The sequence below is a fragment of the Sturnus vulgaris genome, chromosome 10, assembly GCF_052056855.1.
Source record: "Sturnus vulgaris isolate bStuVul1 chromosome 10, bStuVul1.hap1, whole genome shotgun sequence".
In the NCBI taxonomy this organism is placed as follows: Eukaryota; Metazoa; Chordata; class Aves; order Passeriformes; family Sturnidae; genus Sturnus; species Sturnus vulgaris.
In genome coordinates this window covers 24044856-24072602 of record NC_142252.1, presented here as the reverse complement: position 1 = coordinate 24072602, position 27747 = coordinate 24044856, and the positions used below count along the sequence as shown (strand labels likewise).

General features: G+C 50.9%; 3 protein-coding genes across 3 annotated transcripts; 1 reads left to right on the top strand and 2 right to left on the bottom strand.

The window, feature by feature from the left end:
* The first annotated feature begins 143 nt into the window (after window positions 1-143).
* Window positions 144-16801, top strand: GFM1 (G elongation factor mitochondrial 1). The gene is made up of 18 exons (XM_014886150.2): window positions 144-264; window positions 884-1036; window positions 1314-1446; window positions 1819-2023; window positions 2673-2789; window positions 3249-3399; window positions 3690-3844; window positions 4576-4660; window positions 5247-5384; window positions 5829-5930; window positions 6008-6064; window positions 6392-6529; window positions 7175-7257; window positions 12135-12297; window positions 13085-13229; window positions 14798-14958; window positions 16086-16139; window positions 16396-16801. Exons 1-18 carry the CDS (start codon window positions 211-213, stop codon window positions 16525-16527), a joined length of 2226 nt encoding a protein of 741 aa, XP_014741636.2. The 5' UTR covers window positions 144-210; the 3' UTR covers window positions 16528-16801.
* LXN (latexin) lies at window positions 4846-11787 on the bottom strand. Its single transcript, XM_014886159.2, is given in 7 exon segments — window positions 4846-4928; window positions 8134-8196; window positions 9246-9382; window positions 9923-10097; window positions 10517-10579; window positions 11538-11591; window positions 11593-11787. Coding segments are annotated over 7 exon segments (618 nt in total). The 5' UTR covers window positions 11668-11787; the 3' UTR covers window positions 4846-4877.
* Window positions 16802-18950: 2149 nt separating the features above from the next.
* Window positions 18951-27724, bottom strand: LOC106859146 (ovocalyxin-32-like). The gene is made up of 6 exons (XM_088171099.1): window positions 27473-27724; window positions 23250-23312; window positions 21084-21258; window positions 20325-20461; window positions 19614-19676; window positions 18951-19523 (listed from the first exon to the last, which is right to left on the bottom strand). The coding sequence occupies exons 1-6, from the start codon at window positions 27707-27709 to the stop codon at window positions 19365-19367; spliced, it is 834 nt and encodes a 277-aa protein (XP_088027225.1). The 5' UTR covers window positions 27710-27724; the 3' UTR covers window positions 18951-19364.
* Window positions 27725-27747: the final 23 nt, after the last annotated feature.

The window sequence follows — 27747 nt, the reverse complement described above, 5'->3', positions numbered from 1 at the left end:
GATGGCCTCGGCGGGAGCCTCCCTTCCCTCATTCCTTCCCTGGAGCTCCCTCCCGGCTCCGCCGCTCCCTGAGGACCGTGAGGGGCCGGGCGGGCCCGCGGCGCCTGCGCGAGGCCCCGGAAGAGGCGGGAGCGAGCCGGGGCTGGAGCCGGGAGCGGGGCCGGAGCCGGAGCCGGGGCCGGAGCCGGAGCCGCAGCCGCAGCCGGAGCCATGCTCGGGGTGTTACGGGCCGGGCTGGCCCCGGGCCGCCCGCGGCACATCCAGGTACCGACAGCGGCACCGCCCCGCCGGGAGGGGACGGCGCCCCAAGAGGGGAGGGAACCGGGAGCGGAGGGGATGGAGGGCGGAGGGACAGCCCCGGACGGGCCGCGGTCACATGGATGGGGACAGGGACACGGACACCGGGAGGGAGCAGCGGGACGGGCGTGCAGGGGTGCGGGGTGTGGTGAGACAGAGCTCCGAGGGTGACCCTGGCAAGTTGACTCGACTCGAGGTGACCGGGTCGCCATGGATTGACAGGAAGGCGTAGGGAAGCGGTTTGGCAGTTTAGCCATGGACACTGTGAATGCCAGGATAAATCACGTTGGAAAAGCCCTCCAAGACCATCGAGTCCAAGCTGTGCCCGATCCCCACCTTGTCCCCAGCCCTGAGTGCCACGTCCAGGGAATTCCTTGGACACTTCTAGGGATGGTAACTCCAAACCTCCCTGGGCAGCCCCTTCCAAAGCCTGACCACCTTTTCCACGGAGAAATTCCTCGTGGTGTCCAACCTGAGCCTCCCGTGGCACAGCCCGGGGCCGTTTCCCCTTGTCCCATTCCTCGTGTGCTGTGAGCTGTGTTGGATGCACTCCTGGCTGACCCCGTGCCCTTCTCTGGCCTTGCAGCTCCTGCTGACCTCGTGCAGGCGCTGCTCCTCGGGAGTCCTTCCCAACGAGAGGATCAGGAACATCGGCATCTCGGCTCACATCGACTCGGGCAAGACGACGCTGACAGAGCGGATCCTGTTCTACACGGGCAGGATCGCACAGATGCACGAGGTCGGCCTGAGCCCCCAGCAGGGATTTGTGCACCTGCACGCTGTGCTGCCTTTCCCCTCTGCACGAGGGATGATGCTCAGTCCATAAGCTTCACTCCTGCACATGGATTCATAGAATTGTGGAATGGGTTGGGTGGGAAGAGAACTTAAAGCTCACCTGTCCATAGATCAGGTTGCTCCAAGCCCCATCCAGCCTGGCCTTGGACACTTCCAGGGATGGAATATGAATTCTTAGCAAACTCCTTGAACTACTTTTATTTTTTCTTTTTTCTCCTAAGGTGAAAGGTAAGGATGGAGTTGGAGCTGTCATGGATTCCATGGAGCTGGAGCGACAGAGGGGCATCACCATCCAGTCTGCAGCCACTTACACCATGTGGAAGGACACCAACATAAACATCATCGACACACCAGGTCAGGGCAGCTGGGAACACCTGGGCAGTGCTGTTCTCATGGATACAGGGCATGTGGTGCATCTTTGTGTCCCTGGTTGTGGTGGAACATGGAGGGATGGGTTCAGACTGACAGAGGGTTGGATGGGATATTGGGGAGGAATTGTTCCCTGGGAGGGTGGGGAGGCCCCTGGATCCCTGGCAGTGTCTCAGGCCAGGCTGGATGGGGCTTGGAGCAGCCTGGGATGGTGGGATGGGGTTTAAGGTCCCTTTCCACCCAAACCATCCCATGACTCCATCCCCCATCACTTGAGCTGATGGGACTCATTTTGATTCCCTTGGCCGTTGCTCCTTTCCAGTGCATTCATCATTTTTATTTGTGTTTGTTGTCCAGGCCATGTGGACTTCACCATTGAAGTGGAGAGGTCTCTGAGGGTGCTGGATGGAGCCATCCTGGTTCTCTGTGCTGTGGGAGGTGTCCAGTGCCAGACCATCACAGTCAACAGGCAGATGAGGCGTTACAACGTCCCCTTCCTCACCTTCATCAACAAACTGGACAGGATGGGCTCCAACCCGGCCAGAGCAGTGCAGCAGCTCAGGTTTGTGGCATTCACAGTGATTCCTGAAATTCCACTCCCATGGCAGGTCATTAGGAGCAATATTGGAAAGGCTTCTCTTGGGACCTGCAGTTTGGAGAATTCCTGACTCCTGATCTGACCCAGGACAAACCTCTGTTGTCCCAAAACCCCCCAAATATTGGTGTCAGCCAAGATTTGCAGTGACCAAGGGCTGGGCTTTGATGTTTATTTTGTTGATGGAACTGTATCAGGACCAGCTTTAAAAGCAGCCTCTTAGTTTTCCCCAGATCCTGGTGCTGCTGAAATTCCAGCAGGGAGGTGACATGGGGTGGTTTGGATTCCTGGAGGTCCTGCTTACTCCCTGCCTAATTTCATCCATGAGATAAACTCATTAATACTCATTAAAGGGAGAAGCAACTCCCTTAATCAAGCAATCAATCTCAAACTGGTTTCCCCTGCTGCCTTTCCCGTGGGAGTTGCTCCCTGGGCCTGGTGGGATACAAAAAGGTGGGATACAAAGCCCTAAACCACAACTGGGTGGTTTTTATTCATTTTGGCAGATTTGGGCACAGAGATTTGGTGGGAGGGGAATGTTGCTCAAAGACCATCTGGAGCATGCACATAGAAATTACTTTTTTTCTTCATTAATTCCTGTTTTCTCCTTTTTCAGATCCAAGTTGAAACACAATGCAGCTTTTATTCAGATTCCAATTGGGCTGGAGGGGAACTTTAAAGGAATTATAGATCTCATTGAAGAAAAAGCAATCTATTTTGATGGGGCACTTGGGTAAGTCCTGGAAATTGCTTTTTTCCTAGCTGGAGCTGCTCTTTGCAGGAGGAATTCCTGCAGTTCCTCTTCAGAGATGAAACCCAGCTCTTGTGGAAATTTGGGAATGGGCTTGTGCTGGAGCTGAGGGTCCTGCACTGGGTGGGGGTGGCTGCAGCAGGACTTGGTTGCTGTGAAGGGATGGTGGCCACGCTTCCCACGTGGAGAAGCAGGAGGCTGCTCCGTGATGGGATCCTGCAGCATCCCTGGGATGAAGATAAGCCGTGGGTGAGGCTGTTGGGAAGTTTTCCTGATCTCTGGATCTCCTGCCAGCAGCGGGAAGGATTCCCCCACATCAGAGATAACACGCTGATGTTCACAGGGGGTTTTTTTCCCAGGATCTAGGCGAAGGGTGGGTTGTTCTCAGGCAGGGCGGTGCCTGTGGCATTCCTGGCAGTCACAGTGTCCCTGTGTGTGCAGCCAGACCCTGAGGTTCGAGGAGATCCCGGCCGAGTTCCGTGCGGAGGCTGCGGAGCGGCGCCGGGAGCTCATCGAGTGCGTGGCCAACGCTGATGAGCTCCTGGGGGAGCTGTTCCTGGAGGAGAAGATTCCCACGGCTGCACAGCTAAAGGTACCTTCCTCGTGCTGGCTGTTCCCTCACCTGAGTCCCTGTCCCCTCAATAAATGTATCAGGAATTCTGTTTGCTGGAGTTGGCACCTCAGCCGAATTCCCGTTCCTTCCATTCCCAACTTGGTTTTGCTTTGCATTGGAAAGAATTCTGGTTTTATGGGAAGCCCTTGTGTTGGGGGTGTCCAGGGATGTGTGGGAGCAGCTCTTTGCTCCAGGAGTGGAGAAGCCCAGGAAAGCCAGGGAATTAACTGGGCTGTGCTGCAGGAGGAACTCACAGGGATGTTTTTCAGCTGGCAATCCGAAGGGCAACGCTGCAGAAATCCTTCACCCCTGTCCTCGTGGGAAGTGCCCTGAAGAACAAAGGGGTGCAGCCACTGCTGGATGCTGTCCTGGAATACCTTCCCAATCCTTCTGAGGTGGAGAACTACGCTCTCCTCAACCAGGGGTGAGTGGCCCCAGGGGCAGGGGCACTGCATGGGCTTTAAGGACCCTTCCCACCCAAACCAAACCTGGCATTCCATGGAATTGTTTCGAAGCAGGAAACATTCCTAACGAGAGCCATAATCCTTTACCATTGGTATCAAACAATGCCACCAGAATTTGGCACCAAGTCCCAAAGCTGCTCTCTCATTCTAAGGTTACTTCCTGGACTGGGATTTTACCCAACCCGTGTTACATTTGGACAATGATTATCAAATAATTCTTTAGAACTGATGGCAGCCCTCAAAGCCAGGCCTGCCTAGAGGAGGGACCCCATCCCAGGTGTGTAAATAGCTTTTTATTTTTATGGACATGAATCCCAGAATCCCTGAGGCTGGAAAGGGGCTCCAGGATCATCGAGTCCAAGCTGTGCCAAATCCTCCCTTTGTCACCCAACCCAGAGCACCGAGTGCCACATCCAGGAATTCCTTGGACACCTCCAGGGATGGGCACTCCAAACCTCCCTGGGCAGCCCCTTCAAGACCTCACCACCCTTTTTCCATGGGGAAATTCCAGCTGATTCCACCCTGAGCCTGCCCTGGCCCAGCCTGAGGCTGTTCCCTTTCCTCCTGTCCCTGTTCCCTGGGAGCAGAGCCCACCCAGACATGGGAACTCCAAGAGCAGAGCCCATAAACGTTTAGAGGAGACTCCTGTGTTGGTTCCTAACCTCCCCTCCCTCTGATCCCTGTTTTTAAGGGATTCTCAAGACCAGACCAAGTTCCTGTTGAACTCTGCTCGTGATGATTCCCAGCCTTTTATCGGCCTTGCCTTCAAACTGGAGGTGAGTCACTGCTCCTTCCCACAGGTCAGGGAGACACTCCAGGTGGTGCTACCAAAACTTACCTTTGAAATCACTTTATACTGCAATCAGTTCATATTTAACTTCAATTGAAATTTAATTTATTAAAAAAAAAAATTCAACCATAAGATGTACAAATGCTGCCAGTTTGGAACTTTAGGGTGGGTTCTGGACCTCAAGTATTTCCTGGTTTTCTTGGTTAAAACTTGAACGTTTGTTGGTTTAATTGAAATATTTTCAGGGGAAAATCCTACGTTTGGAAACAATGAGATGTGAGAGAGTCAGAGAGGAAAAAGTGCAGAGAGTTAAGCAAAGAAGTTGTTTGGTAATTTAAAGAGCAGCACTTCAGGATTTGTTTGGAATATGGAAAATGTCTGGCCAGATTCCATGGTAACCCGTGTCTCTGTTGGGAAGGTTTGGGAGTGAAAAACTGCTTCAGAAAATCTCCAAATTCCATTGCAGAGCCAAGTGAAAAAAAAAATCTATTTCCATTTTTGCAGTGCAGCTGGTGCTCGGAATTGGTGCTGGCTGCCAGAATGATGAGATTTTTGGTGCTTTGTGCTTGCAGGCCGGCAGGTTTGGGCAGTTAACCTACGTCAGGGTGTACCAGGGCATGCTGAAAAAATCAGATTACATCTACAACACTCGCACGGGGAAGAAGGTCAGGGTGCAGAGACTGGTCCGGATGCACTCGGACAACATGGAGGTGAGTGCAGCCCCAGGGATGGGCTGCCAGCCCATAATATGTACCCCTGCATGGGTCAGCGCTGCCTGATGGTGTTTGCTTCTTGACACCTTTGCTTCTTGTTGCATCCTGAATTAATCCAGGCTGAGCCCTGCCTTTTGTGCTTTGAATAAACGGAGATTTGCAGGGGTTTTTAATCCAAAGGAGCTCGGTGTCCACCTTTAAAACAAAGTGTTTATGGATCTTCTGTATTCCAGGTGGAGTTGGGATGTGAGGGAAAGACAGAATTGATCCTGGAGTGGTTTGGGATGGAAAGGGCCTTAAGGATCATCCAGTGACATGAGCACACCTTCCACTGTCCCGGGGTGCTCCAAGCCCTGTCCAGCCTGGCCTTGGGCACTTCCAGGGGCAGCCAGAGCTCCTCTTGCCCCAGACTTGTCTGAACAGGAGTTTTCCTCCCCTCAGGATGTCAACGAGGTTTATGCTGGAGACATCTGTGCCCTGTTTGGGATCGACTGTGCCAGTGGGGACACGTTCACAGACAAAACCAGCACTGACATCTCCATGGTGAGCCCCCCTTGCCCTGGGAGTCCCCGGGATTTGGCTGGAATTTTCTAATCATGTCCTTGTCCTTGGCCCCACAGGAATCCATCCACGTCCCTGACCCTGTCATTTCCGTGGCTATGAAGCCTGCCAACAAGGTGGGAGCCTTTGGAGCAGCCTCTTCTCCCCGAGTTCCCTCCCTTTGCTGCTTTGTGATTTTATGGAACAATCTAAGCACTGCTTGAAAGTGTTTTAATCCCAAATATCCAAGATTTTAACCCTTGGATAACCCAGGGCTGAGCTGCATGCTGTCACTCAGCCAGAAACATGAACTTGAAAGAAATAATGAACACTTTAATCAAGAGTTATAAAATCCATAAAATAACCCCAAAGAGCAGAAATGCTCAGGAGTGGATGGGGAAAACTTGAGGCTTTATGATTGGAATGACTCCTGGATGCTGAGTAAAGCTTGGCTTGTGTTTCAGAATGATCTGGATAAATTCTCCAAAGGCCTGGGTCGCTTCACCAGGGAAGATCCCACCTTCAGGATCCACTTTGATGAGGAGAGCAAGGAGACCATTGTCTCTGGCATGGGGGAGCTGCACCTGGAAATCTATGCCCAGGTAATTTGGGAACCACATTCCATGGATTCTGCTTTTCCCATCTCCTCTTCCTCCTCCCTATTCCTCCCTGCTGCTTAGGGAAAAGTTGAGCTTTTAAATCAGCTTTTGAAGGTTCTTTCCTCTCCAGTGGTTCCATTCTGAAGGCTTCTAAAAGGAATTTTTGCCTGGAGTATTTTTAGGATTTGGTTCAAATCCATGCAAAATGTATTCAACACTACACTTTACTCTAGCAGCCTTTGCTTATAATAATTAATAATACCTAATTATAATTGATTTCTATAGAAAAATCCTGTTTCTGTGGTTTTAAATGTACCATTCCCTAATAAAAGCTGGTGCAGGGAGAAAGGAGTAGTTACAGGGATTTGTTTCATTCCAGCTGATGTCCATATTTGAATCTTAACAGCAAAGATGTATCTTAAACATTGACAGAATGAAGAAAAAGTCAAATTTGCCTTGAAAAACTTGAATTTTAATAACATAATTAATGCTGTTTCCTTTTCCTGCACCTGAAGCTGCAGGTCTTGATGTGGAATAATTTGTTAATTTAAAAATAACAACGAAAAGCCCCCAACCAAAAAAGTGATGAATCCTAAATAATTCCCAGTGGGAATCCCCCTGATCACTGTGGATTTTTTTTTCCTGCAGAGAATGGAGAGGGAATATGGTTGTCCTTGCACCATGGGGAAGCCCAAAGTTGCCTTCAGGGAGAACATCTGTGCCCCTGTGCCGTGAGTATTCCTGCTGGCAATTCTTGAGGAAGTTCCTTTGGAATTCTCAGATCAGAAACGCTCAGGAAAGTTTTAATTTCGTCTCTTGTACCGTGGTAAATCCTCACTCCCATCTCCTTCTGTGCCTCCTGCCAGGGCTGGGAGCTCTGGAGCTGCTCCCAGGGGTGCTCAGGTGTTCCCTGCTCCTGGTCCCTGGCACTGGGACACCCGGGCCCCACGCTGGGGGTGCCACAGCAGGGTCACCTGCCAGGGCAGCACCTCCTGTGGGACACACACAGCACGTGAACAACCCCTGCTGCCCTCCCCTAGCCAGCCTGGGGTTTTCTTCATGGAAAAATGGGGAATTAAACCCGAGGGAGTGCAGGGAGGGTCAGGAGCAGCAGAGCTGGGACTGGGAGGGAGATCCCTGGATTGTTACAGTCAAGAGTTCTCTTCCCGATTTTTCTGGGGTTTTCCTATGAAAACACCTGCCCAGATCCCAGGATTGTGCTGGAGAGCAGCACAGGATGTAAATGCTGTTCTGGGGGCCAGTTTGTGCTGGGGGTTACTGGGATTGCTGAGGTCTCTGTCCTGGGCCATGGAGGCATCCAGAGCCCAGCTGGAATTCTGCTGAGCATCCAGGATTTCCCTTCCCTTTATCCCTGCTCACTTTGGCACTGGGATCTCCCAGGGGAGAGCTGTGAGGGAGCAGTTTTGAACCTCAGCCATTCCCAAGAAAGCCCCCAAACAGCTGGAAATCGCTGCTGGTGCTCCTGGAATGCTGAGACAGGCAGGGATGGGGACCCTGAGCTCACCCTGCAGGATCAATTCTGTGTCTGAGCTGGAGCTCAGTCCTAAAACACCCAAAAAAGGCTTTTTAGGAATAAAATTATTTACCTGGGACACCATTTCGTGGAGTAGAACCACGTAGTCAAACTGAAGATCTTCATCACTTCTTTTCTGGAAAGACAGGATGAAAAGGGGTGGATTTGGGGATTCTCCCACCTCAGAAAAAGTGATTCAGTTCTCTGTGGTGATCACAAAAATTCCCTGATGGATTTCAGATAAAACTGGCAGCTCAGGATCACAAATTAAGCAAGTGGAGCTCAGGCACTGGAACAAAATTGCAGCTCTTGGTTTGAATTTCTGTGCACTCCAAAACTGCCCAGGAGACACTGAATGTAAAGCTTTAAACTTCTAATTCCTGCCTGACAGAGACCAGATCAGTCAGGAATTCTTTGGGATGGAAACACCTCATTCTAGAAGGTGTCAGTTTAACCCAAACAATCCCAAATAAAATTGAGGACAAGGACGTTCCAGAGGCCTTAGAGTGAGTGACAGTCAGGGATTCTGAGTGACAAAAAAAAACCCTGGCCTTTGGAAGAGATTCCTTTCCTGTGCTTTTCAGGGAAAAGGAGACAAAATTACCCAGGAGAGATGGCAGCTGGGTTAGTTAATTGTTATTTGTCTCCTTTATCCTTAAATTTGTTAGAACATCTTTATGCTGGTGCACAGCCCTGCAGCAGCTGTGAATTCTCTAAAATGCCATCAGAGGGAGCAAAACACTCACAAATCCTGCTCCCACAGGGAATTCCTGTCTTTCCTTCAGACCCAGAACTTCCTGGGAATTCTGTTCACAGGGACAAAACTTTTGGAGCTTTTGGTTTTCTAAATCCTAAATCCTGCTGCTTTTTCCTGCCTCCTGTGGGAAACTGCCTTGAATTTCAATCACTTTAGGGTTATTTATAACTCAGAATTTATTTTCTCTAATGGAACACAGCAAAACTGGGAGGATCTGTAGAATTCTGTTCATTTAATTAATTCTCCTTGCCATAACTGCTTAGCTCTTGAATACTTTCCAGGGAAAGCCAAGGCCAGGCTGGATGGGCTGGGAGCACCCTGGGCTGTGGAAGGTGTCCCTGCCCATGCAGGGAGGAGGGGAATGGGATGAACTTTAAGGTCCCTCCAGTCCAAACCAGTCTGGGATTGTGCTCCTGCTGGGAACTCACCACTTGCTTCACGTGTTTAACTTGGGAAAGGTGGAATTTGGTGTTTTCAGTGGAATTCTGCCAGATCACGTAGCCAGAGGCCACCCAGGCCAGCAGGTGGATGGGTTCCAGCTCTGGGGGAACGTTCCCATGGCTGTCTGGAACCAAAATAAACACTGGATGTTAAAGAGAGCCCTTAACAGAACATTATCACCTCCCACAGGCCTTGCTGCTAAAGTCACACAACCTTCCACAGCCTTTGGCAGAGCTGCTCCATCACCACAGAGTTTCCCTCCCACTTCACATAATCCTGGAATGGTTTGGAAGGACCTTAAATCCCATCCAGTGTCACCCCTGCCATGGCAGGGACATTCCCACTGTCCCAGGCTGCTCCAAACCCCATCCAGCCTGGCCTGGGACGCTGCCAGGGTGTTCTGCTCCTTTTTTTTCTCCTTTTTTCTCCTAATATAAATGCCAGGTCTCGAAGGCAGGGCTTGCTCTGAGGTGACAGCAGCCCCTGCTTGGACGTTTGGGGTGTTGGATGTGCTGTGCCAGGACACAGAGGGAGCAGGAAGAGGTGACAGTGCCAGAACACTCAGAATCAGGAATAAATGCAGTGCCTGTGATTGCAGACCCCCCAAATAGAAAGGGAAGCAGCAGGGTGAAGGCCTGAGCCCTCTCCCAGCCCTGGGTTGTACCTGGGATGTTCTCAGCCACAAGTTCCTTTTCCAGGCTCCTGATCCAGTTGTAGAATTCCTGATCTGCTTCCTCTGTGCTCCTGAGCTCTCCTTGCACTGTGACCTGCACATCTGGAGCAGAGGTTTTGCTGCCCAGGTGATACAGAACCTCAGCAGTGCAGCTCACAGTCCTGGCCTGTTGCAGAGTTAATGATGTGCATTATTATCTGATTGAATATGTGTATAACCTGGGCAATATGCACTTGTGAAAATGGAATTTTTACGTAGTTGCTGTTTTCTCCGAGTCTGGTCCTGCAGAGATTTGTGATTATTTGGACAAGGTTAAATTCCTGTTATTCCTGTGAATGTTTAAGGGTGGGGTTAGCTTTCTGCAGTGATGGAAGGGGTGCACAATGTCCCTTGTGCCGTTCAGCTGGAGCTGAGTGACACTGAAACGTCCCTGTCATCCCTGCAGCATTGTGTAGTGCAAGGTACCACGTGCTCAGTGGGTTCCTTTTGGTTAAAATTCTGCCTTTTTGGGGCCTGATCAGGAGCATGGTTCAAAGTATCAAGTGCTGTGTCCACAGAGTGTGAAATGAAAGCAGTCTGACTCACTTTGTCCAGCACATCTTCCAGCTCCAGTTCCAGGTAGTACTTGTGCCCAACATCATCAATGTCCTAAAAAAGGGAAAATATTAATAATATTTCTTTTGGTAAATGTTGAATGGCCTGGACAAAATCAGAGAATCCCAGGATGGTTTGGATTGGAAGGGACCTTAAATCCCATCCAGTGCCATCCCCTGCCATGGGCAGGGACACCTCCCACTGCCCCAGGCTGCTCCAAACCTTAATGTCCAACCTGGCCTGGGCACTGCCAGGGATGGGCACTGTGTGCCAGGGCCTCCCCACCCTCACTTCTAACCCTGAACACCCCTGAAATGCCAATTTTGGGCTCCTGGGTGCTTCTATCCCAGAATTTGCTGCTTGCTTATATACTCACCTAAAAGCCTCCAGTGCTTCCTTCTATTAATTCTATTTTGCAGGTCATTATGAATTGGATCATGCCCTGTGTTTTTTCTGGCTATAGAGAAGGGAGCAGCTGGAATTTGACCCTTGTTTTGGGAGGGGGTTTGCTGTGTCCCTGCAGTGCCAGGTGTGTTGTGCCAGGTTTGGTGTCCCTGCGGTGCCAGGTGTCCCTGCAAACCCAGGGCAGGGCTTTGCTGTGTCCTGGCACCCCCAGGAGCACCCAGCAGCCTCCTCCTCTTCCTCCTCCTCCTCCCTGGGAGGTTCCTCCTGGCCCGGTGCCGGTGCCGTGCCCAGGTGACACACGGGCTGTTTCACATCGCTGCCCCGCCCCTGGTGACACCGAGCTCCTGCCAGGACCCCCAAAGGGACACAGCCTGGCAAGGACCTTGGGACATCACCCAGCCCAGGTGGGGTCACCTGGAGCGGTGACACCGGGTGGCTTTGGGATGGTCCCAGAGGGGACACTCCACACTGTGTGCGGCTCCCGGTGCTCTGCCCTCTCCGTGGGAAGAAGCCGGGGCCGGGTCCCGTTCCCCGGTGCCGGGTCCCCCGGTGCCGGGTCCCCAGTCCCCGGTCCCGTCCCGGTCCCGTCCCGGTCCCTCGCTCTCACCTGGTGCCGGGCGCTCCGCAGCTCCCGCAGCTGCAGCCCCCGGCCGGGGCCACCCCCGCAGGTAGCACAGGTAGCCCAGGGCCACGGCCGCGGCCCGGCTGGCCGGGAATTGGCTGGGGGGCAGCTCCATGGCCGGGAATGGGCTCGGGGGCGGCTCCGTGCCCGGGGAGCGGCTCGGGGGCGGCTCCGTGCCCGGGGAGCCGCTTCCTCCTCCCGCAGGAAGCGCCCGGGCGGGGCCGGAGCGGGCGGGGCGGCTCCGAGCCGCGGACGGGGCAGCGCATCCGTCCCGGCAGCGTTTGAAACAGAATTCGGGGGGATATCGGCAAGAAATCCTTGCCCGGCACGCTGGGCAGGCCGTGGCACAGGTTTTCCAGGGAATTTGTGGCTGCTCTATGCCTGGAATTGTCCAGATGGGATGGGGCGTGGAGCAGCCTCGGATAACAGAGAGAGTCCCTGCCCATAGAATTGTAAATCTGGATTCCCTCCCAACCCAAGGCCGTCTGTGATTGTCTGAAAAGCAGAATGGGAATGTTTTCCATGGAAAGCTGTGGTTTGTGTCACCAGTAACGTGGTGTTTTGGGGATTGCTGGGGTTTAGGTTTGAGTTCACCCACAAGAAGCAGTCGGGAGGAGCAGGCCAGTACGGCAAAGTGATCGGAGTGCTGGAGCCCCTGGAGCCAGAGAACTTCACCAAACTGGAATTTGAGGACAGAACCATTGGCACAAATATTCCCAAGCAGTTCGTGCCCGCTGTGGAAAAGGTACAAACCTTTGTCTGTGGCACAGAAAATCCTGATTGCTGTTTTTCCTGCAGTACCACCCACATTTGCTGTGCCTGCCTTGCCCCAGGAAAGGAGGCTTTTCCCATTGCTCCAGTGGCAGCAGCATCACAGCTCTGTGGTTTTACTTCATGTCTTGCATTCCTGGGCTTTCCTGGGGTTCATTCAGGAGCTGCTGTTTCCTTTGGTGGTGTGTGCTGGTTCTGTTTCCCTTGGCAGAGCCTCCTCCTCAAGCTGCTTTTCCTTGGCCTCTTCTGCTTCTGCTTGTGGCCCCACAGTTCTCCTCCCAAGCCCCAAATATGCAACTTCTGTGACTTCTCTGAGGCCAGTTATGGAGGAAACTGTAATTAAACTGCATTTCCTGCCTCAGTTCCCAAATTCTCTTTCTTTATCTCCTCTGTGACTGCCTCACTGTATAATTTATCACACACAGCTTTAATTAACCTACCAACATCTTGGAATTCCTGTAATAACCTACAGTTATTCCTTCACTTTTCCATGGTGCAACACTTAAAAATTTTTGCCAAATCCTGAAAAAACACATTTTCTTAAAGGAATCTTGTTCTCTAGGCAAGAGCTCTTTCCACACTGAGCATTCTTTTGGGGTTTGGCCGTGGAATCCCTTAAAAAGGCAAATCCTGAGGCCGTTTTTCCTTGTTCTGTGATATTTTATTTGTAAAATCAAACGGAGGTGCTGCTGAGCAGGGCAGTGCAGAGGCTGCAGGTGACTTGGAGGTGACTTGGAGGTGACTTGGAGGTGTTGTTGCAGGGCTTCAGAGATGCCTGTGAGAAGGGGCTGGTGTCAGGGCACCGCATCTCGGGCGTGCGCTTCGTGCTGGAGGACGGGGCCCATCACATGGTGGACTCCAACGAGATCTCCTTCATCAGGGCAGGAGAGGGGGCCCTCAAACAAGGTACAGCCTCCTGCTTGCATGGCTCCTGCTGCCTGGTATCCCTCCATTCATCCACACACTTATCCTTCCCTCCACCCCACAACTATCCTCCTTTTTTTTCCCCCTTCCTCTCCTTCCTCTCCTTCCTCTCCTTCCTCTCCTTCCTCTCCTTCCTCTCCTTCCTCTCCTTCCTCTCCTTCCTCTCCTTCCTCTCCTTCCTCTCCTTCCTCTCCTTCCTCTCCTTCCTCTCCTTCCTCTCCTTCCTCTCCTTCCTCTCCTTCCTCTCCTTCCTCTCCTTCCTCTCCTTCCTCTCCTTCCTCTCCTTCCTCTCCTTCCTCTCCTTCCTCTCCTTCCTCTCCTTCCTCTCCTTCCTCTCCTTCCTCTCCTTCCTCTCCTTCCTCTCCTTCCTCTCCTTCCTCTCCTTCCTCTCCTTCCTCTCCTTCCTCTCCTTCCTCTCCTTCCTCTCCTTCCTCTCCTTCCTCTCCTTCCTCTCCTTCCTCTCCTTCCTCTCCTTTCATGCCCCCAAAGCTTGCCCAGTTTTATGGAGCAGAACACGTACAAGAGCTCATAGAATTCCTGAGGGAGGCACAATAATTCCTGTGACTGTATGAAGGAAATCCTCTTTTCCTAGAATTCAGTGCAGCCACACCACCAGCTCCATCCTTATGGGGTAAGAAGAGCACATTTAGTCAAACTGAGCTTTTTTTAGGAAAAATTCCTTCACTGAAGGAGAGGTTCAACCTGGAAGGGGGCTGCCTTGGAAGTGCTGGGGTCACAATCCCTGAGACCACCTGTGGCTGTGGCATTTCCCAGCAGGGCTCAGTGGGCACAGTGCTGTCAGCCAAAGGTTGGTCCTGATGATCCTGGAGCTCCTTTCCACCCTTGGTGATTCTGTGGTGATGGCTCCAGGAATGAAAGGCCGGGGGCTGCAGTTCCCTGTGTGGATCATGGTTTTCCCCCTGGCATTAACCACAAACCATTGTAACATTGACTGCTGCTGGGTCTGAGACACAGACACATCACTCTGTGATCCCTGTGACAAAAAGCTTTTATTATTGTTCTCAACTTGACCTTAAATACCCATCTTCATGTTCCTGGGCAGGCACTTGGGATTGGCTGAAAGTTCAACCTCTGACCACTGCAGCTTAGGTTGGAACTCATTGGGCCAAATCCCTGTGTGGTTCCCAGTCTGTCCTGTCATTGTTCCTGGAGTCCTGTCTGTCCAAAACTCTGTCAGACCAGGCTGCTTCTCCCATGGATGCTCAAATCAACTCAAATTAACTGCCCAGCACCAGTGCAGCTTGTGCTGGGACAAACCGTGTGCTGCTGGGTGTGGGAGCAGCTTGCCTTACCCCTGGCTCACCTTTGACCTTTTTATGGCTGAATTTTTCCTGATGTTTTTCCGTGGAATTTTGACAGGTTTGGTTGTTTCAGTGCAGATTTTGGGTGTCCGGTGAGTGATTTTAGGACTTTTTTGGGGGGAGACTTTTTGGGCGTGTTTTTTTGGCTATTTCAGCATGGATATGGAAGCAGTTTATTCCTGAGCTATTCCTAAGCAATCCCTCGTTCTCCATTCCCTCCTTGGCCAGCCATGGAGAACGGAGCTGTACGAATCCTGGAGCCCATCATGGCCGTGGAGGTGATGGCTCCCACGGAATTCCAGGGAGCCGTGATAGGCGGGATCAACCGGAGACACGGCGTCATCACGGGCCAGGACGGCTCCGAGGGACACTTCACCCTCTATGCTGAGGTCTGTGTGCTCCCTGCTCCTCCCCTGCCTTTTCCTGGGCTTCTTGTGTCCTCATTTAGGGAGGAAACCTCTGAATGGGGTCTCTATAGGAAACAGATTCAAGCAGCCCTACCCCGAGTGGTTCAGGGAAATATTTCCTTGGAGAGAAGTGGGGGAAAAAAATGTTTATTTAACAGGCAAAGCACTCTCCAGCACAAAAAATGAACAATACTAAACAGCAAAACCTCTCTCTGCTCTGAAGAGATGACACATTCAGAGGAGTTTTTTTGTGGGTTGCAGCCCAGCTCACTCAGGCTGTTCTCATCTCTCCAGAGCTGGAAATGTCACAGCCCAGGCCAGGCCTGGTGGGACACAGGTGTGAGCTCCCAGTGCTCTGCTGGCTTTTCAGCCCAGAGCAGGTTCAAACAATTCCAAGAAAAAGGAAAAAAAAAAAACCCACAGTCCAGGGAACTTCTCTGCCTCAGCCAGCCAGAAAAACCACCCAAAGGCAAAGGAGACAGCACAGTCTGTGTGAAGGATGGGGCAGCAAGTGCAGTCTGTGATAACAAACTCTGCACCTCTGCTCTCCCCCTTCACTCCTGGAACCAGGCCTAAAGTGCAGAACTCAACATTCAACACCAACACAACAGATAACTGGGGATACAAACATCATAAAGTCACCCCAAGACAGCTTGATTCCATTGTTTCCCTCAGTTTATATGGATACAGTTGTGGGTTGACTCAATTTCAATGTTCCTTCTTTTATCTCCTTCCTAAAAATGATTGGAAAGGATCACTGGGTGTTTTCTTGCTGGGTGGGGGGCTCAGGACAACCACCCCCCTCTGCTTCCCAAATTATCCCTGGAGGAATGTCTGGAGATACCTCAAACCTTGCTGGTTGATTCATCACTGAATTTAGGATATTCCAGTTCCCAGTGCACTCAAACTCAGATTTTTGAGGTTTCCTGCTGAAAACACATTGCAAATATAAACTAATTAAAATAACAGATACTTTACAACAGCAAACCATTAAATCAGAGCTGTTTACAGACAGCACTGACTCTTTATGTCATAATTGGGATTAATTAGCTGATAGCCCTAGAGTGATGGAAAAAACCTCATTACAGCAAATATTGTTTGGATTTTAGGTGCCACTGAATGACATGTTTGGATATGCCACTGAGCTGAGGTCTTGCACAGAGGTGAGTCCTCCTGCTCCTTTCTGCTTTTGATTTGATTCTGTAAATTTGGGCTGATTGCATCATCCTCCCATGGCAGCTGCAGCAGGGAATGAGATCACATCGAACCAGAGCTCTGCAATTCCTGCCCAAACAATTCCTGTGTACCTGAGGAGTTTTGTCTGGGTGGGATTGTGGAGGATCCCTGGGTGTTCCTTCACACACAGGAGGTTGTTGCACGTGGCCCATCCTCACTTTTTTTTCTCCCCCATCTCTGCAGGGAAAAGGGGAGTACACCATGGAATATTGCAAATACCAGCCCTGTTCAGCCAGCACTCAGGAGGAAATCATCAACAAATACCTGGAAGCAACAGGGAGACTTCCAGCCAAAAAGGGCAAAGCCAAGAACTGAGGGGATTCCTCTGGAGGCCACTGAAGAGCTGCTCCCACTCTTCTCCAACAAATCACTTGTCCAAGCCATGGAAGCAGCCCAGGCTGGCTGGGTAAGGTGGGATTTGGACTTGGAATTTTACCATCAAACCTTTCCCTGGGTGTTGTCAGGGGCTCACCACAGGATTGCTCTCATGTAAATGCTGGTGTAACAAAGGTGTTAAAAACACGGCTGATGATGTGCTTGAGATTGGTCTTAATTAAGATCTATTAAAATAATTTTATTTTTTACTTGATACATCTTTATTTGGAAATGTTGAACCAGGAAACTGAGGTCAGAGCTGCTGGACAAGGACATCACTTGGCACGTGGTGCTCCAGCTTCCCTCCAGGGAGCAGATGGAATTTTCCCTCCAAATCCTTTGGAAATGGCACAGGATCCTCCCAAGTCTGAAGCCACTGGACAAAGCCATCCCTCAGCGCTTGTCACCAAATCCACTTTCACTGGTGGCACTGGGATGGAGCTCAGTTACCAAGGATGGGAGGAGCTGCCTCTTCCCAAAGCTGGGAACAACATGGAATTACTGGGTGGCTTTAATGGGCTTGGGCTGTGGATTCATGGTATGGACTTGGCTTTTGGCTCTTGGCTAGAAATGCAAACCAAAGATCCCTTCTCCCACAATCTCACAATCCACAGGGTGTGTGTTAGAAATCCAAGGATCCCTTTTCCCACAATCTCACAATCCAGAGGCTGAGCTGCAGCTGTTGTTCAGCTCAGGAATCACTTGGCTTTGCTGACTCCAAACAGAGACAAAACCAAGGGGTTAGGTGAGAAGATTCTCCCATAATTCTGTATTTTTAATTATCCCCAGAATGCCCACGTTGGATTTTCTTTCCTCCTTCCTGCCTTACTCAGCTGAGAAGTGTTTTTGCAGATTCCAGTAAACAGGGAGTGAAGTTCCAGTTCAAACCCAGTGACATTCCTGGCACAGCACTGGGGCTGCTGCTTCCCAGACAGAAACAACTGGAGCAGCCAGGGCTGCTCCTCCTCAGGGAAGGATGGAAAATGATTTCTGGAAACCTGGGGAAAGGATTTGCCAGGGCCTGGAGCTGCTCAGGGATCCCAGGCGAGATGTGGGGTGTCCCTGGGACAAATCCATGATTGATTCCCATACATCCATGGCTTTGTTCTTGGGAATGCTCAGCTGGAATTCATTTCCACAAAAGCCCTGCAGGTTCTCAGACATTTGGAAGTTTTCTAAAACAAGCAAATGTAGCAACTTTTCCCAAAATTTGGAGATGTCTGGTAAAAGCAATGTGAACACAGGGCAAGAAACAGGGTGGGTATGGTTTATTTGTATTTCTAGGGTGTATATTTGTATCTCTGGAGTTTATGTTTTTATTTCTGGGGTTGACTGATGGGATTTATATTTATGGGGTTTATATTATGTTTAAAGCAGTTGTGATGTGAATTCCTGGCTGATGAGTTCTGCCAGCTGTGCTGGTTCTCCACAAACCAACCCCAAGAATTTTGCTGTGTGATTTGAGGTTTTAGGCTGAAACTTTGGCCTAAAAGCAGTTGAGGGAGACTTTGCCTTAGAATTCCAACAGCTTTCTACTTATCCAGAAGTTCCTCTGGAGTTCCTTTTCTGCTGTGAGTTTGTGAGCAGTTCCACCAGCCTGGTGCCTGGGAAGTGTCTGATCCTCTATTCCAAAAACAAGGTAAGGAGGCAAAAGCTGAGCCCCCAGGTGCCAAATCTATCCTATGTTCTTGGCTTAATTCCAAAAAAATATTTTAATCACCAGCTTCTTTAAGGAATGTTGGAGTTTTGCTCCCTGATTTCACATTTCTGATGATGAGAAATGTCCTCCCAGCAGGAAAGAAAACAGCAGAGGGTGTGGAATGCTGCTTCCCTGAGTGTATGGAGGGAAAAAGCTTCAGTCAGAAAATCACTTATTTGTGTAAAATGCTGGAATTCGGGAAGCTGACATCACCCAGCCTAAAAACATCCAGGGAAAGCTGTTGTGTGAAATCCTTGAATTGTTGTTCCCAATTTCAGCTCAAGGGTTGTGGAAACCACCCCGAGTTCAACAGAGCAGCCACCCCAGAGCCTCTGTTCCTCTGGAACGTGGGGTGTCCTTGGGAAGGGTTTGATTTATCCTGCCACAAACCTAAATGAGGAAAAAGTGAGTTTGGGACAATCTGGCACAATCCCAGTGAGCTCTGATGGATCTGCTGGGAACCCAGCTGGAGAATTTGGTGGCAAAAGACAAAGCCATGACTTTGTGGTGGGACAGGAATAACACAGGAGCTGTTCCCAAACACGGGGATTCATCCTCAGAGAGCCTCCCTGGCTCTGCAGGTGTGTTTGGGTTTGAGGTGACAGAGAAATTTGGAAATTTGGGCTCCATAGCAGCAAAAAGAAAACCCAGCCTCGACCCTGAGTGATGGCATTTGATTTATTGGAGATGTGAGTTAAAAATCAGCAGGATTCTAGCCCAAAACATGACAAAAAAATTAGTAGGCAAGTCTCTCTTAGTGACAGATTAACACTTTTCTCACGATTTTTATCCAAATATATTAATTTTGTTTACAAACTCTTAAGTGACAGTTAATCAGTGACATCAAATCAACTGCTGTATGTTCATCTGTGAATATATGGAGTAGCAGAGGGTTCAGGCAGAGCTGCAGAATTTGATTCTCGGAGTTGAAGAAGTGTCAGGAATGAATTTTGGCACAGAACAGAGCAGTGAAACCACTCCCATTCACTGACATCCATGGAAGGATGATCCCAGCTCCAGGTCTGTCAACACAAGGATTTGCTGATTGGATCCATTTCCACAAAACTGAAGATTTCAATTAAAAATTTGCTCCTTTTTCAGCTGCAGGCCCAGCAGCTGATCCAGATTCTGCCCCAGATCCCTCATCCCCACCGTGGCTCTCAGCAGCACAGAAATGTTTCACTTTCAGAGGGTGCCCAGGGAGCCACATCAGGCGCATGTGACAGGAAATGATCTCCTGGAGAAAGGATTTAAACAGATTTTTATCACCTTGATGCAGTTCATCTCCTGCTGACAGCAGGGGGGTTGTTCACCTGCACTTCCTTACCTGGGTTGGGATTTCATGCAGTAGCACAGTGTAGTCAAACTCAATAAAATCATCTTTCCTCATCTGGGCAGGTCAGAAAAAGAAAAAAAAAAAAAGAAGAATTATCAGGAACACAGGGTTAGAGTGTTGACATTTCAAGCCTGCTGTGATGTCCTGGAGCTCAGGGAAGGAGGTGAGCAGAGCCCCGTGGCTGTGGTTGGTGGCTGCAGTGAGATGGGTTTGCACTGTGGAAGGATGGAATCAGGAGCACTTCCTGCATGGAATGTCTGAGGACAGCAGGAGCTGTGTGACTCTGCAGCCTGTCTGCACTGAAACCGGGTGCTAATTAATTGGATTTAACCCTCGATTAAACCTGAGAATTTTATGACCCTCTCCTTTAGAGAGATGCTGAACAGCTGAAGTGCCAAACCCGGATCCTGCCCGTGGATCCTGGAGGGCTGCAGGCTGTGCTGCAGGAGGTGCAGGAGCTGCAGGCTGTGCTGCAGGAGCTGCAGCTGCTCCCCAGCCAGGCCGTGGTGTGAGGTGTGAGCACAGCCACGGGCAGAGCGTGCTGGGCTCTGCTCTGGGGCTCAGCACCTGCAGGAGCCACTCCTGCACATCCAGGACAATTTTCCCAGTAAAACCAGGACAAAGAGCTCGTGCAGAGGTGGAGCTGCTGCTGAGGAGCAGCCCTGGGATTGGAGGAATGTCCCTCAGAGCCGCCCCACTCACCCACTGCCTCACGGACTTCACTTGGGCCAGGAAGTATCCCAAGGTCTCCGTGGACTTTTCCCACATGATGGAGCTGCTGCCAGCCACAGCCAGAGCCCACACTGGCTCCAGGGCAGGCTCAATGTTGCCAAAGCTGTCTGCAAGGCAAGGAGAAAGAGAAAACAATATTAATTCTGGCTGGGCAGCAGAAAAACGATGAAGCTGAGGGAGTTTTGCCTGGCACAGCACCGTTCCTGGATGGGGCTCTTCCCTCTGCCGTGTCACAGGGAGGAGGGAGGGGAATGAGGCTAAACCTGCAGCTCCAGGGAAGTGTCAAGTGTGGCAGAGCTGACACTGCCAAGAGAAGCATCCCCATGAGGAGGTGAGAAACTCAAAAATCCACAATAATGGGAGTCCTTACCTAGCTGGGAGAATAGATGGGATTTTTCCAGGATGGAAAAATGGTGTTGGTCATCCTCAGTGAATGTCCAGCCAAGCTGGGGACGTGTGTGGGTTTGGTTATTTCTGAAGGACAATCTGCACTGACTGGACTTAGAAGTGGTGTGGAGCTGCTTTTAAACCCAAACCACCCTCACAGGATGGTGCTGAGTGGGAAATCCAGAGGGGCTCTGCTCTCCCCCAGATCCCTGGGGAGCTGGGATTGCTCTGACAGCAGGATGGGCTCAGGGTGCTGCTGTCAGTGTCTCCTTTTCAAATTCCTGTGTCCTCCATGCCCTTGGAGATAAAGTGAGACACAGGTGAGTATTTACAGGAATATACCTGGAATGTTGTTCCCAGTTATTGGTTTGCTTTGGTGCCTGATCCTTTGGTAAAGTCTGTTGTCCTCTTCCTGGATTTCCTTCTGGTCTTTGGTGTGGGAGCACTTGATGCTGACAACAGGAGGAGACTTTTTCTTTGGATACAGCACTGTAGCCAGGCAGTTCCCAGCATCTTCCTGTCAAGGGAGAGTTTAAAACTGTTATTTTTAATCAAGATTTTATTTACCAGCAACTCACTCTTTGTATGAAACTGTTCAGGGGTTAGGAAATTGTCAAGAAGGATTTTATTTTTCTTTTTTTTTTTCAGGAAAGAGGTTAAAACCACAAGGCTAAAGGGATTTAACAGAAGGTTTTAATTAATGGTTGTCCTGCTTTCAGGACATGACAATGCTCTAAGTCATCCTGGAAACATGTGAGAGCTCAAGAAACAATATTAATTGATAACAGGGACCTTCATTGTGCCAGCCTTGAAACAAAAATAATCTAAGGCTTCACAGTAAGTTCTGAAAATCATTTGAATTCCACAAAATGTGTGTGAAGAAGAGGACAGGAAAATACTGCTGACAGCTGGGACAGGGGAGGGGTGGAACTGGAATTGGAAAGAACACGGAGCTGTCAACTCCTGATTGCAGTTTGGGATGTGGACAGCGGGAGAAGAGAGAGGAGAGGGAATGGGGAGAGGAGAGAGGGGGAATGGGGAGAGCAGAGAGGGGGGAATGGGGAGAGCAGAGAGGGGGGAATGGGGAGAGCAGAGAGGGAATGGGGAGAGCAGAGAGGGAATGGGGAGAGCAGAGAGGGAATGGGGAGAGCAGAGAGGGAGAATGGGGAGAGCAGAGAGGGAATGGGGAGAGCAGAGAGGGGGAATGGGGAGAGCAGAGAGAGGGAATGGGGAGAGCAGAGAGGGAGAATGGGGAGAGCAGAGAGGGGGGAATGGGGAGAGCAGAGAGGGAATGGGGAGAGCAGAGAGGGAGAATGGGGAGAGCAGAGAGGGGGGAATGGGGAGAGCAGAGAGGGAATGGGGAGAGCAGAGAGAGGGGGAATGGGGAGAGGAGAGAGGGGGAATGGGGAGAGCAGAGAGGAGGGAATGGGGAGAGCAGAGAGGGGGGGAATGGGGAGAGGAGAGAGGGGGAATGGGGAGAGCAGAGAGGGGGAATGGGGAGAGCAGAGAGGGGGAATGGGGAGAGCAGAGAGGGGGAATGGGGAGAGGAGAGAGGGGGGAATGGGGAGAGGAGAGAGGGGGAATGGGGAGAGCAGAGAGGGGGAATGGGGAGAGCAGAGAGGGGGAATGGGGAGAGCAGAGAGGGAATGGGGAGAGCAGAGAGGGAATGGGGAGAGCAGAGAGAGGGAATGAGGAGAGCAGAGAGGGGGAATGGGGAGAGCAGAGAGGGAATGGGGAGAGCAGAGAGGGGGAATGGGGAGAGCAGAGAGGGGGAATGGGGAGAGGAGAGAGGGGGAATGGGGAGAGCAGAGAGGGAATGGGGAGAGCAGAGAGGGGGAATGGGGAGAGCAGAGAGGGGGAATGGGGAGAGGAGAGAGGGGGGAATGGGGAGAGCAGAGAGGGAATGGGGAGAGCAGAGAGGGAATGGGGAGAGCAGAGAGGGGGAATGGGGAGAGGAGAGAGGGGGGAATGGGGAGAGCAGAGAGGGAATGGGGAGAGCAGAGAGGGAATGGGGGGAGCAGAGAGGGAATGGGGAGAGCAGAGAGAGGGAATGGGGAGAGGAGAGAGGGGGAATGGGGAGAGCAGAGAGGGGGAATGGGGAGAGGAGAGAGGGGGGAATGGGGAGAGCAGAGAGGGGGAATGGGGGGAGCAGAGAGGGGGGAATGGGGAGAGGAGAGAGGGGGAATGGGGAGAGCAGAGAGGGGGAATGGGGAGAGGAGAGAGGGGGAATGGGGAGAGCAGAGAGGGGGAATGGGGAGAGCAGAGAGGGGGAATGGGGAGCACACAGGGGTAGTGGAACCCACCCAGGGGTGATGGGGAGCACAGAGGGGTGATGGGGCCCACAGTGTCACCCTGTCACTGATCCGGTGAGCTCGGAGCAGAGACAGGCAGGGAGGAGCAGAAAGGTCCTCCCATTGTGACACATCCATTCAGGACACGAATGTCCCGGTTTTGGAGCTGCTGGAGTTGCTGTAATGCCCAGGGTGAGGAGGAGGAGCAGGAACTCACCCCAGTCCTGTAGTCCTCGGTGCTGAACTGCAGGTAATACTTGTGGCCAGACTCTGGGATATTCTGGAAGAGAGAAGATGGAGCCAGCAGTGGAATTAAAGCTTTATGTGCTGCACAGAGCTCTGAGGAGGGAAGGTCCCCTCTGAAATTCCCTGGTTTTGAGTACAACATCACCGATTTTTAATCTTTCTTGGTGTTTAATCACAATTCTGGCCGTTTGCAGGACTCTGTGTGTTATTTATCAAACCCTGAGCCTTCCTGTTCCCAGCACACTCTTGCCAGGACATTTTTAATGGTGAAAGGTGAGTGGAATTTCACACCCACAGCAGATCCTCAGCACCTGCCTGTGGTACCCACACAGAGCTGCAAAAGGCAGGTTCAAAACTGCTTCAGTCACTCTGTTTTTATAAAATCCCCTCCTGGAGCTTTAAGATGAGGCAAGTCCAGTGTGGAGCCAAATCTCACCATGAAGGAGGTGCAGGAAACAGAGGATGAGCTCAGAATTTTTTGATATTTTCTTTCTTTTCTTCTTGTGTATTGCCTCAAATATTGTCCTCAAAGTGACAATGGGACGTGGGCAGGGTAGTGAAACCTGACTTTGTGAAATGCAGGATCACCAAAGGGGGAGTAAGTGCAATGAAATTAAGTTTAGAAGGGTCTCATCTCGTGCAATAACCACATTTAAATCCAAGATTCTAAAGGTTGTAAAGCCACCCAAGAGGTGTTACTGCTCTGGTTTACAACACCCCTAATCTGATTGAATTTGGGGATTTGTACAGTGACCCAGGATTACTCCTGGATCTCCTCAGCCCTGCAGGTGAAGTCAGCTTTTCCAAGAGCACAGAATTCTGTTTTTCTGGGGTTTTTGAGGCAGATATTCCCTCACAGTACAGCTGGTAGGTGCTACCACCCTCCTACTGCTGCCTAGACAGCTTCCAAATGCTGAATTCCCAGTGTGAGGTGCCAAAGGCAGCACTGGATTCCACTGGATCCTTTCCAGGATCTGCAGATCTTCCATCACTCACCCTGTGCAACTCCTAAAACCGAGTCAGGGGGTGTAGTGTTAAATCTCCCCTTTCAAAAAAGATATTCCAAACCAAGCAGAATTAATTAATGCAGCCCTTGTATTAAAGAGGTCACTGGGTGTGAACACCTGAGGCTTCCTGACCTCAGCAGGGACAAGGGAGAAGCTCCATTTGGCACGAAATAATTGTACAAAAGTCTTTGTAGTACCGAAGGAAAATTTTAATTTCCACTATTTTTCCCCACTCTCATCCCAAAATGCCATTACCCAGTCCCAGAGTTTGAGCTGAGCAGAGCTCAGGGATGTCTGGCAACCCCCAGGGAAGCAGCCAAAGATAAAAGTGTCCAAAAAGAGAAGAAAACAAGTGAGTAATTCATTTTTCCACTCAATATCTGGGTCATGGGATTCTTTTACTTCTGGGCTCCAAATGACTGCAACTTTTCCTGACAGATTTTTTTTTTTAGGCAGAAACAGCAATTTCAGAGCAGCTTCACTGCAGGTCCCCAAGGAATCAGTTTAAATCAGTTTAAATCAGTTTAAATCAGTTTGCACCTCCCTCACTCCCCACAGGCAGGGAAAGGGAGGATCCCTCTCTCCCCACATCCTGAGGAGGTTTCCATCTCTTCCCCTCTGGTTTCCCACCTGAATTTTCCCCCTGGGATCAGATCTGAGCAGGGAGAAGCTGGGAAAAGGATTCAGAGCTGCCCCTGCCATGGATTCTGCCTTTCCCACCCAAAGTGGGGCTCTGACTGTTGGAAATTAATAGAACATTTTAAATTGATTTCTGATATTAGGGGGCAGAGCTGTGGTGCTGCACTGTTTGTGTCCAGGTGAGGCTGTGAAATGTCCACGTGGATATTTAAAAATAAGATTTTCCAGCCCAATTTAAGCAAATGTTGCATGAGGTCACCTGGCTTTTCCCTTTCCCCTTCACTTCCCTACTCCTAAATTAGGATTTCCAGCACAGCTTGGGATGAGAAACTGCTCCTAAAAGCTCCCCTTGAAATTCTGAGATCTTCAGCTGGCACAAACCAATTCTTCATTATCAAAAGTGAATTTTAAAGTGCAGGACAACACCTCCAGGAGCTGCTGTTTCCTACAGGATCCTCAGTGAAGAAAAAATAAAGGACAACAAAAATCATCTGCATCCAACAGCAAGGTAAGGGTTATTGCAGGTTTGGCATTTTGTTGCCAGGAAAGAAAGATTTTTCAAGTTCAGGTAAAATGAAACTTTCCCATCTAAGAGACCTCCCCAGTCCTGTTTCCAATTACCAGTTTCACCAGCTCGTGGGCTAATAAAGTTAGTATTAAATTACAATGCTCATTATTAAATCCTACCAAAAAATTATCCTGATTTTACGAGATCCAATAATAAGAAATTATCCCACTTTCAAAAATAATTAAAAACCAGACAAACCTAAAAAAAAAACAACCCCAATATAAACATTTCTGTCTCTTGCCTTCAAGTAACACAGCAAATTCCTTCCAGGAAATTCTTTTCATTTTTTTCCAGGGGAGGACAGGAAAGAAGGAAGTGCCCACTTTTAGTGCATTTCTCCTCTTATTTTCACAGGGTGTGCAAAAAAAAAAAAAAAAAAAAAAAAAAAGGGAAATAAACTGCAGAGAGTGGTTCCAGGGAGCTCCCAGAGCAGCCAGCACTGAGGAAATAAAGAGCAATTTCACTTATCTATAATTATTTTCCTTCCTGTACCAGGAGGCAGGTGGCAGACAGAGGGTGGAAAATCCCCTTTCCCTCCCCACAAATATTCACTTATTTTTCAGCCAGGCACAGGTGTTCATACATGGAAATATTTACATGTAGACATATGCAAAGTGCCCAGGAAATACAGAAGGAGCACTTTTGGAGAGTATAAAATAAGACAGAGAATTCCTGTCATAGGTGTTGGTAGCAATTTCACAGGAAAACTTAAATATTCCAGAAGCACTTCCATGCTCAGCACCCAGTGATCTCTGTAATACAAGGGCTGCATTAATTAATTCTGCTTGGTTTGGAATATCTTTTTTGAAAGGGGAGATTTAACACTACACCCTCTGATTCAGTTTTAGGAGTTGCACAGGGTGAGTGATGGAAGATCTCCAGATTCTGGAAAAGATCCAGTGGAATCCAGTGCTGCCTTTGGCACCTCACACTGGGAATTCAGCCCTGGCTCTCAGGAGCTGCCCAGTAAAATCCAGGATTTGTTCTGGGAATTCAGAACAAGCAGCCCTGGCTCTCAGGAGCTGCCCAGTAAAATCCAGGATTTGTTCTGGGAATTCAGAACCAGCAGCAGGAGCGCAGGGCTGGATTTAAATCCCATCCCTCAGTTCTCCAGTAAGGTGATGCATTCCTTCCAGGATCTACAGCCCGGCACAAACATTCCCCAGAAGTTTCTGCCTGATCCTGTACTTCCAAAAAAACGGAATAAGCTGTAAAAAACCCCAAACCTGGAGGAGGAGAAGGGCTGTGCCCCGAGCACCACCTCGAGCATCCCCGGCAAGCTCCCCGTGATGGGAACGCTCCTCTCTGCCATTCCTGTCCTGTTCTGTCGCCTCAATTCCACGCGATTTGTGGAAAAATAAGGTATATATTTATTTTCTGGTGGGAACTGCATCGCCTTGAGATGAAGCTCGTGGTGTGAGGGAGGGACTGGGTGTCCCGGAGACAGCGGAGATGGGACAGGGATCCCTGAGGAGATCTGGGTGTCCCTGAGAAAGCGGAGATGGGACAGGGATCCCTCAGGAAGGGAAAATGGGACAGGGGTCCCCTGAGGACACCCAGGTGTCCCTGAGGAAGGGGAGATGGGACAGGGATCCCTGAGGACACCCGGCTGTCCCTGGGGAAGGGGAGATGGGAGGACAGCGGTCCCGGCTGTCCCTGAGGATGGGGAGATGGGAGGACAGCGGTCCCGGCTGTCCCTGAGGAAGGGGAGATGGGAGGACAGCGGTCCCGGCTGTCCCTGGGGAAGGGGAGATGGGAGGACAGCGGTCCCGGCTGTCCCCGGGGATGGGGAGATGGGAGGACAGCGGTCCCGGCTGTCCCTGAGGATGGGGCAGCGGCTCCTAAGGGACGCCGGCAGGCGCCCGGTGCCGTGCGTGGGAACGCGCTAAGCTCAGCTCCAGGTAACAACACTAATACAATAATTACCGCTAATGACACTTTCCCAGCGTTCCCTTTACACCCCGCCGGCTCCCCGCTTACCTTCAGCGTAGCTTTGCGGACGTGCCCGAGCGCCCTGAGCCCGCCGAGGGATCCCTCCTGGAAGTTGCGGTACTGCAGGGCCACCCTCGCCGCCGCCGCGGCCGAGCGGCTGCCGGGCTGCAGCTCCTGCCCGGCGCCCGGCTCCGCGGGGCTGCCCCGGGGAACCAACACCAGCACGAGCAGCAGCAAGGCGGGCGGTGAGGCACGGAGCCCCGGCAGGGCACGGAGCCCCGGCATGGTGCGGCCAGCGGCGGGCACTGGGGCGGGCTCGGCCC

Excerpts from the sequence above, each read along its gene's own strand:
- GFM1 (XM_014886150.2), top strand. The coding sequence starts at position 211 with ATGCTCGGGGTGTTACGGGCCGGGCTGGCCCCGGGCCGCCCGCGGCAC. Across the intron at positions 4,661-5,246 it reads GCCTTGCCTTCAAACTGGAG|GCCGGCAGGTTTGGGCAGTT; the intron begins GTGAGTCACTGC and ends TTGTGCTTGCAG. Across the intron at positions 16,140-16,395 it reads AGCTGAGGTCTTGCACAGAG|GGAAAAGGGGAGTACACCAT; the intron begins GTGAGTCCTCCT and ends CCATCTCTGCAG.
- LOC106859146 (XM_088171099.1), bottom strand. The coding sequence starts at position 27,709 with ATGCCGGGGCTCCGTGCCCTGCCGGGGCTCCGTGCCTCACCGCCCGCC. Across the intron at positions 23,313-27,472 it reads TCCGCAAAGCTACGCTGAAG|AATATCCCAGAGTCTGGCCA; the intron begins GTAAGCGGGGAG and ends TCTCTCTTCCAG. Across the intron at positions 21,259-23,249 it reads CCGAGGACTACAGGACTGGG|GAAGATGCTGGGAACTGCCT; the intron begins GTGAGTTCCTGC and ends CTCCCTTGACAG.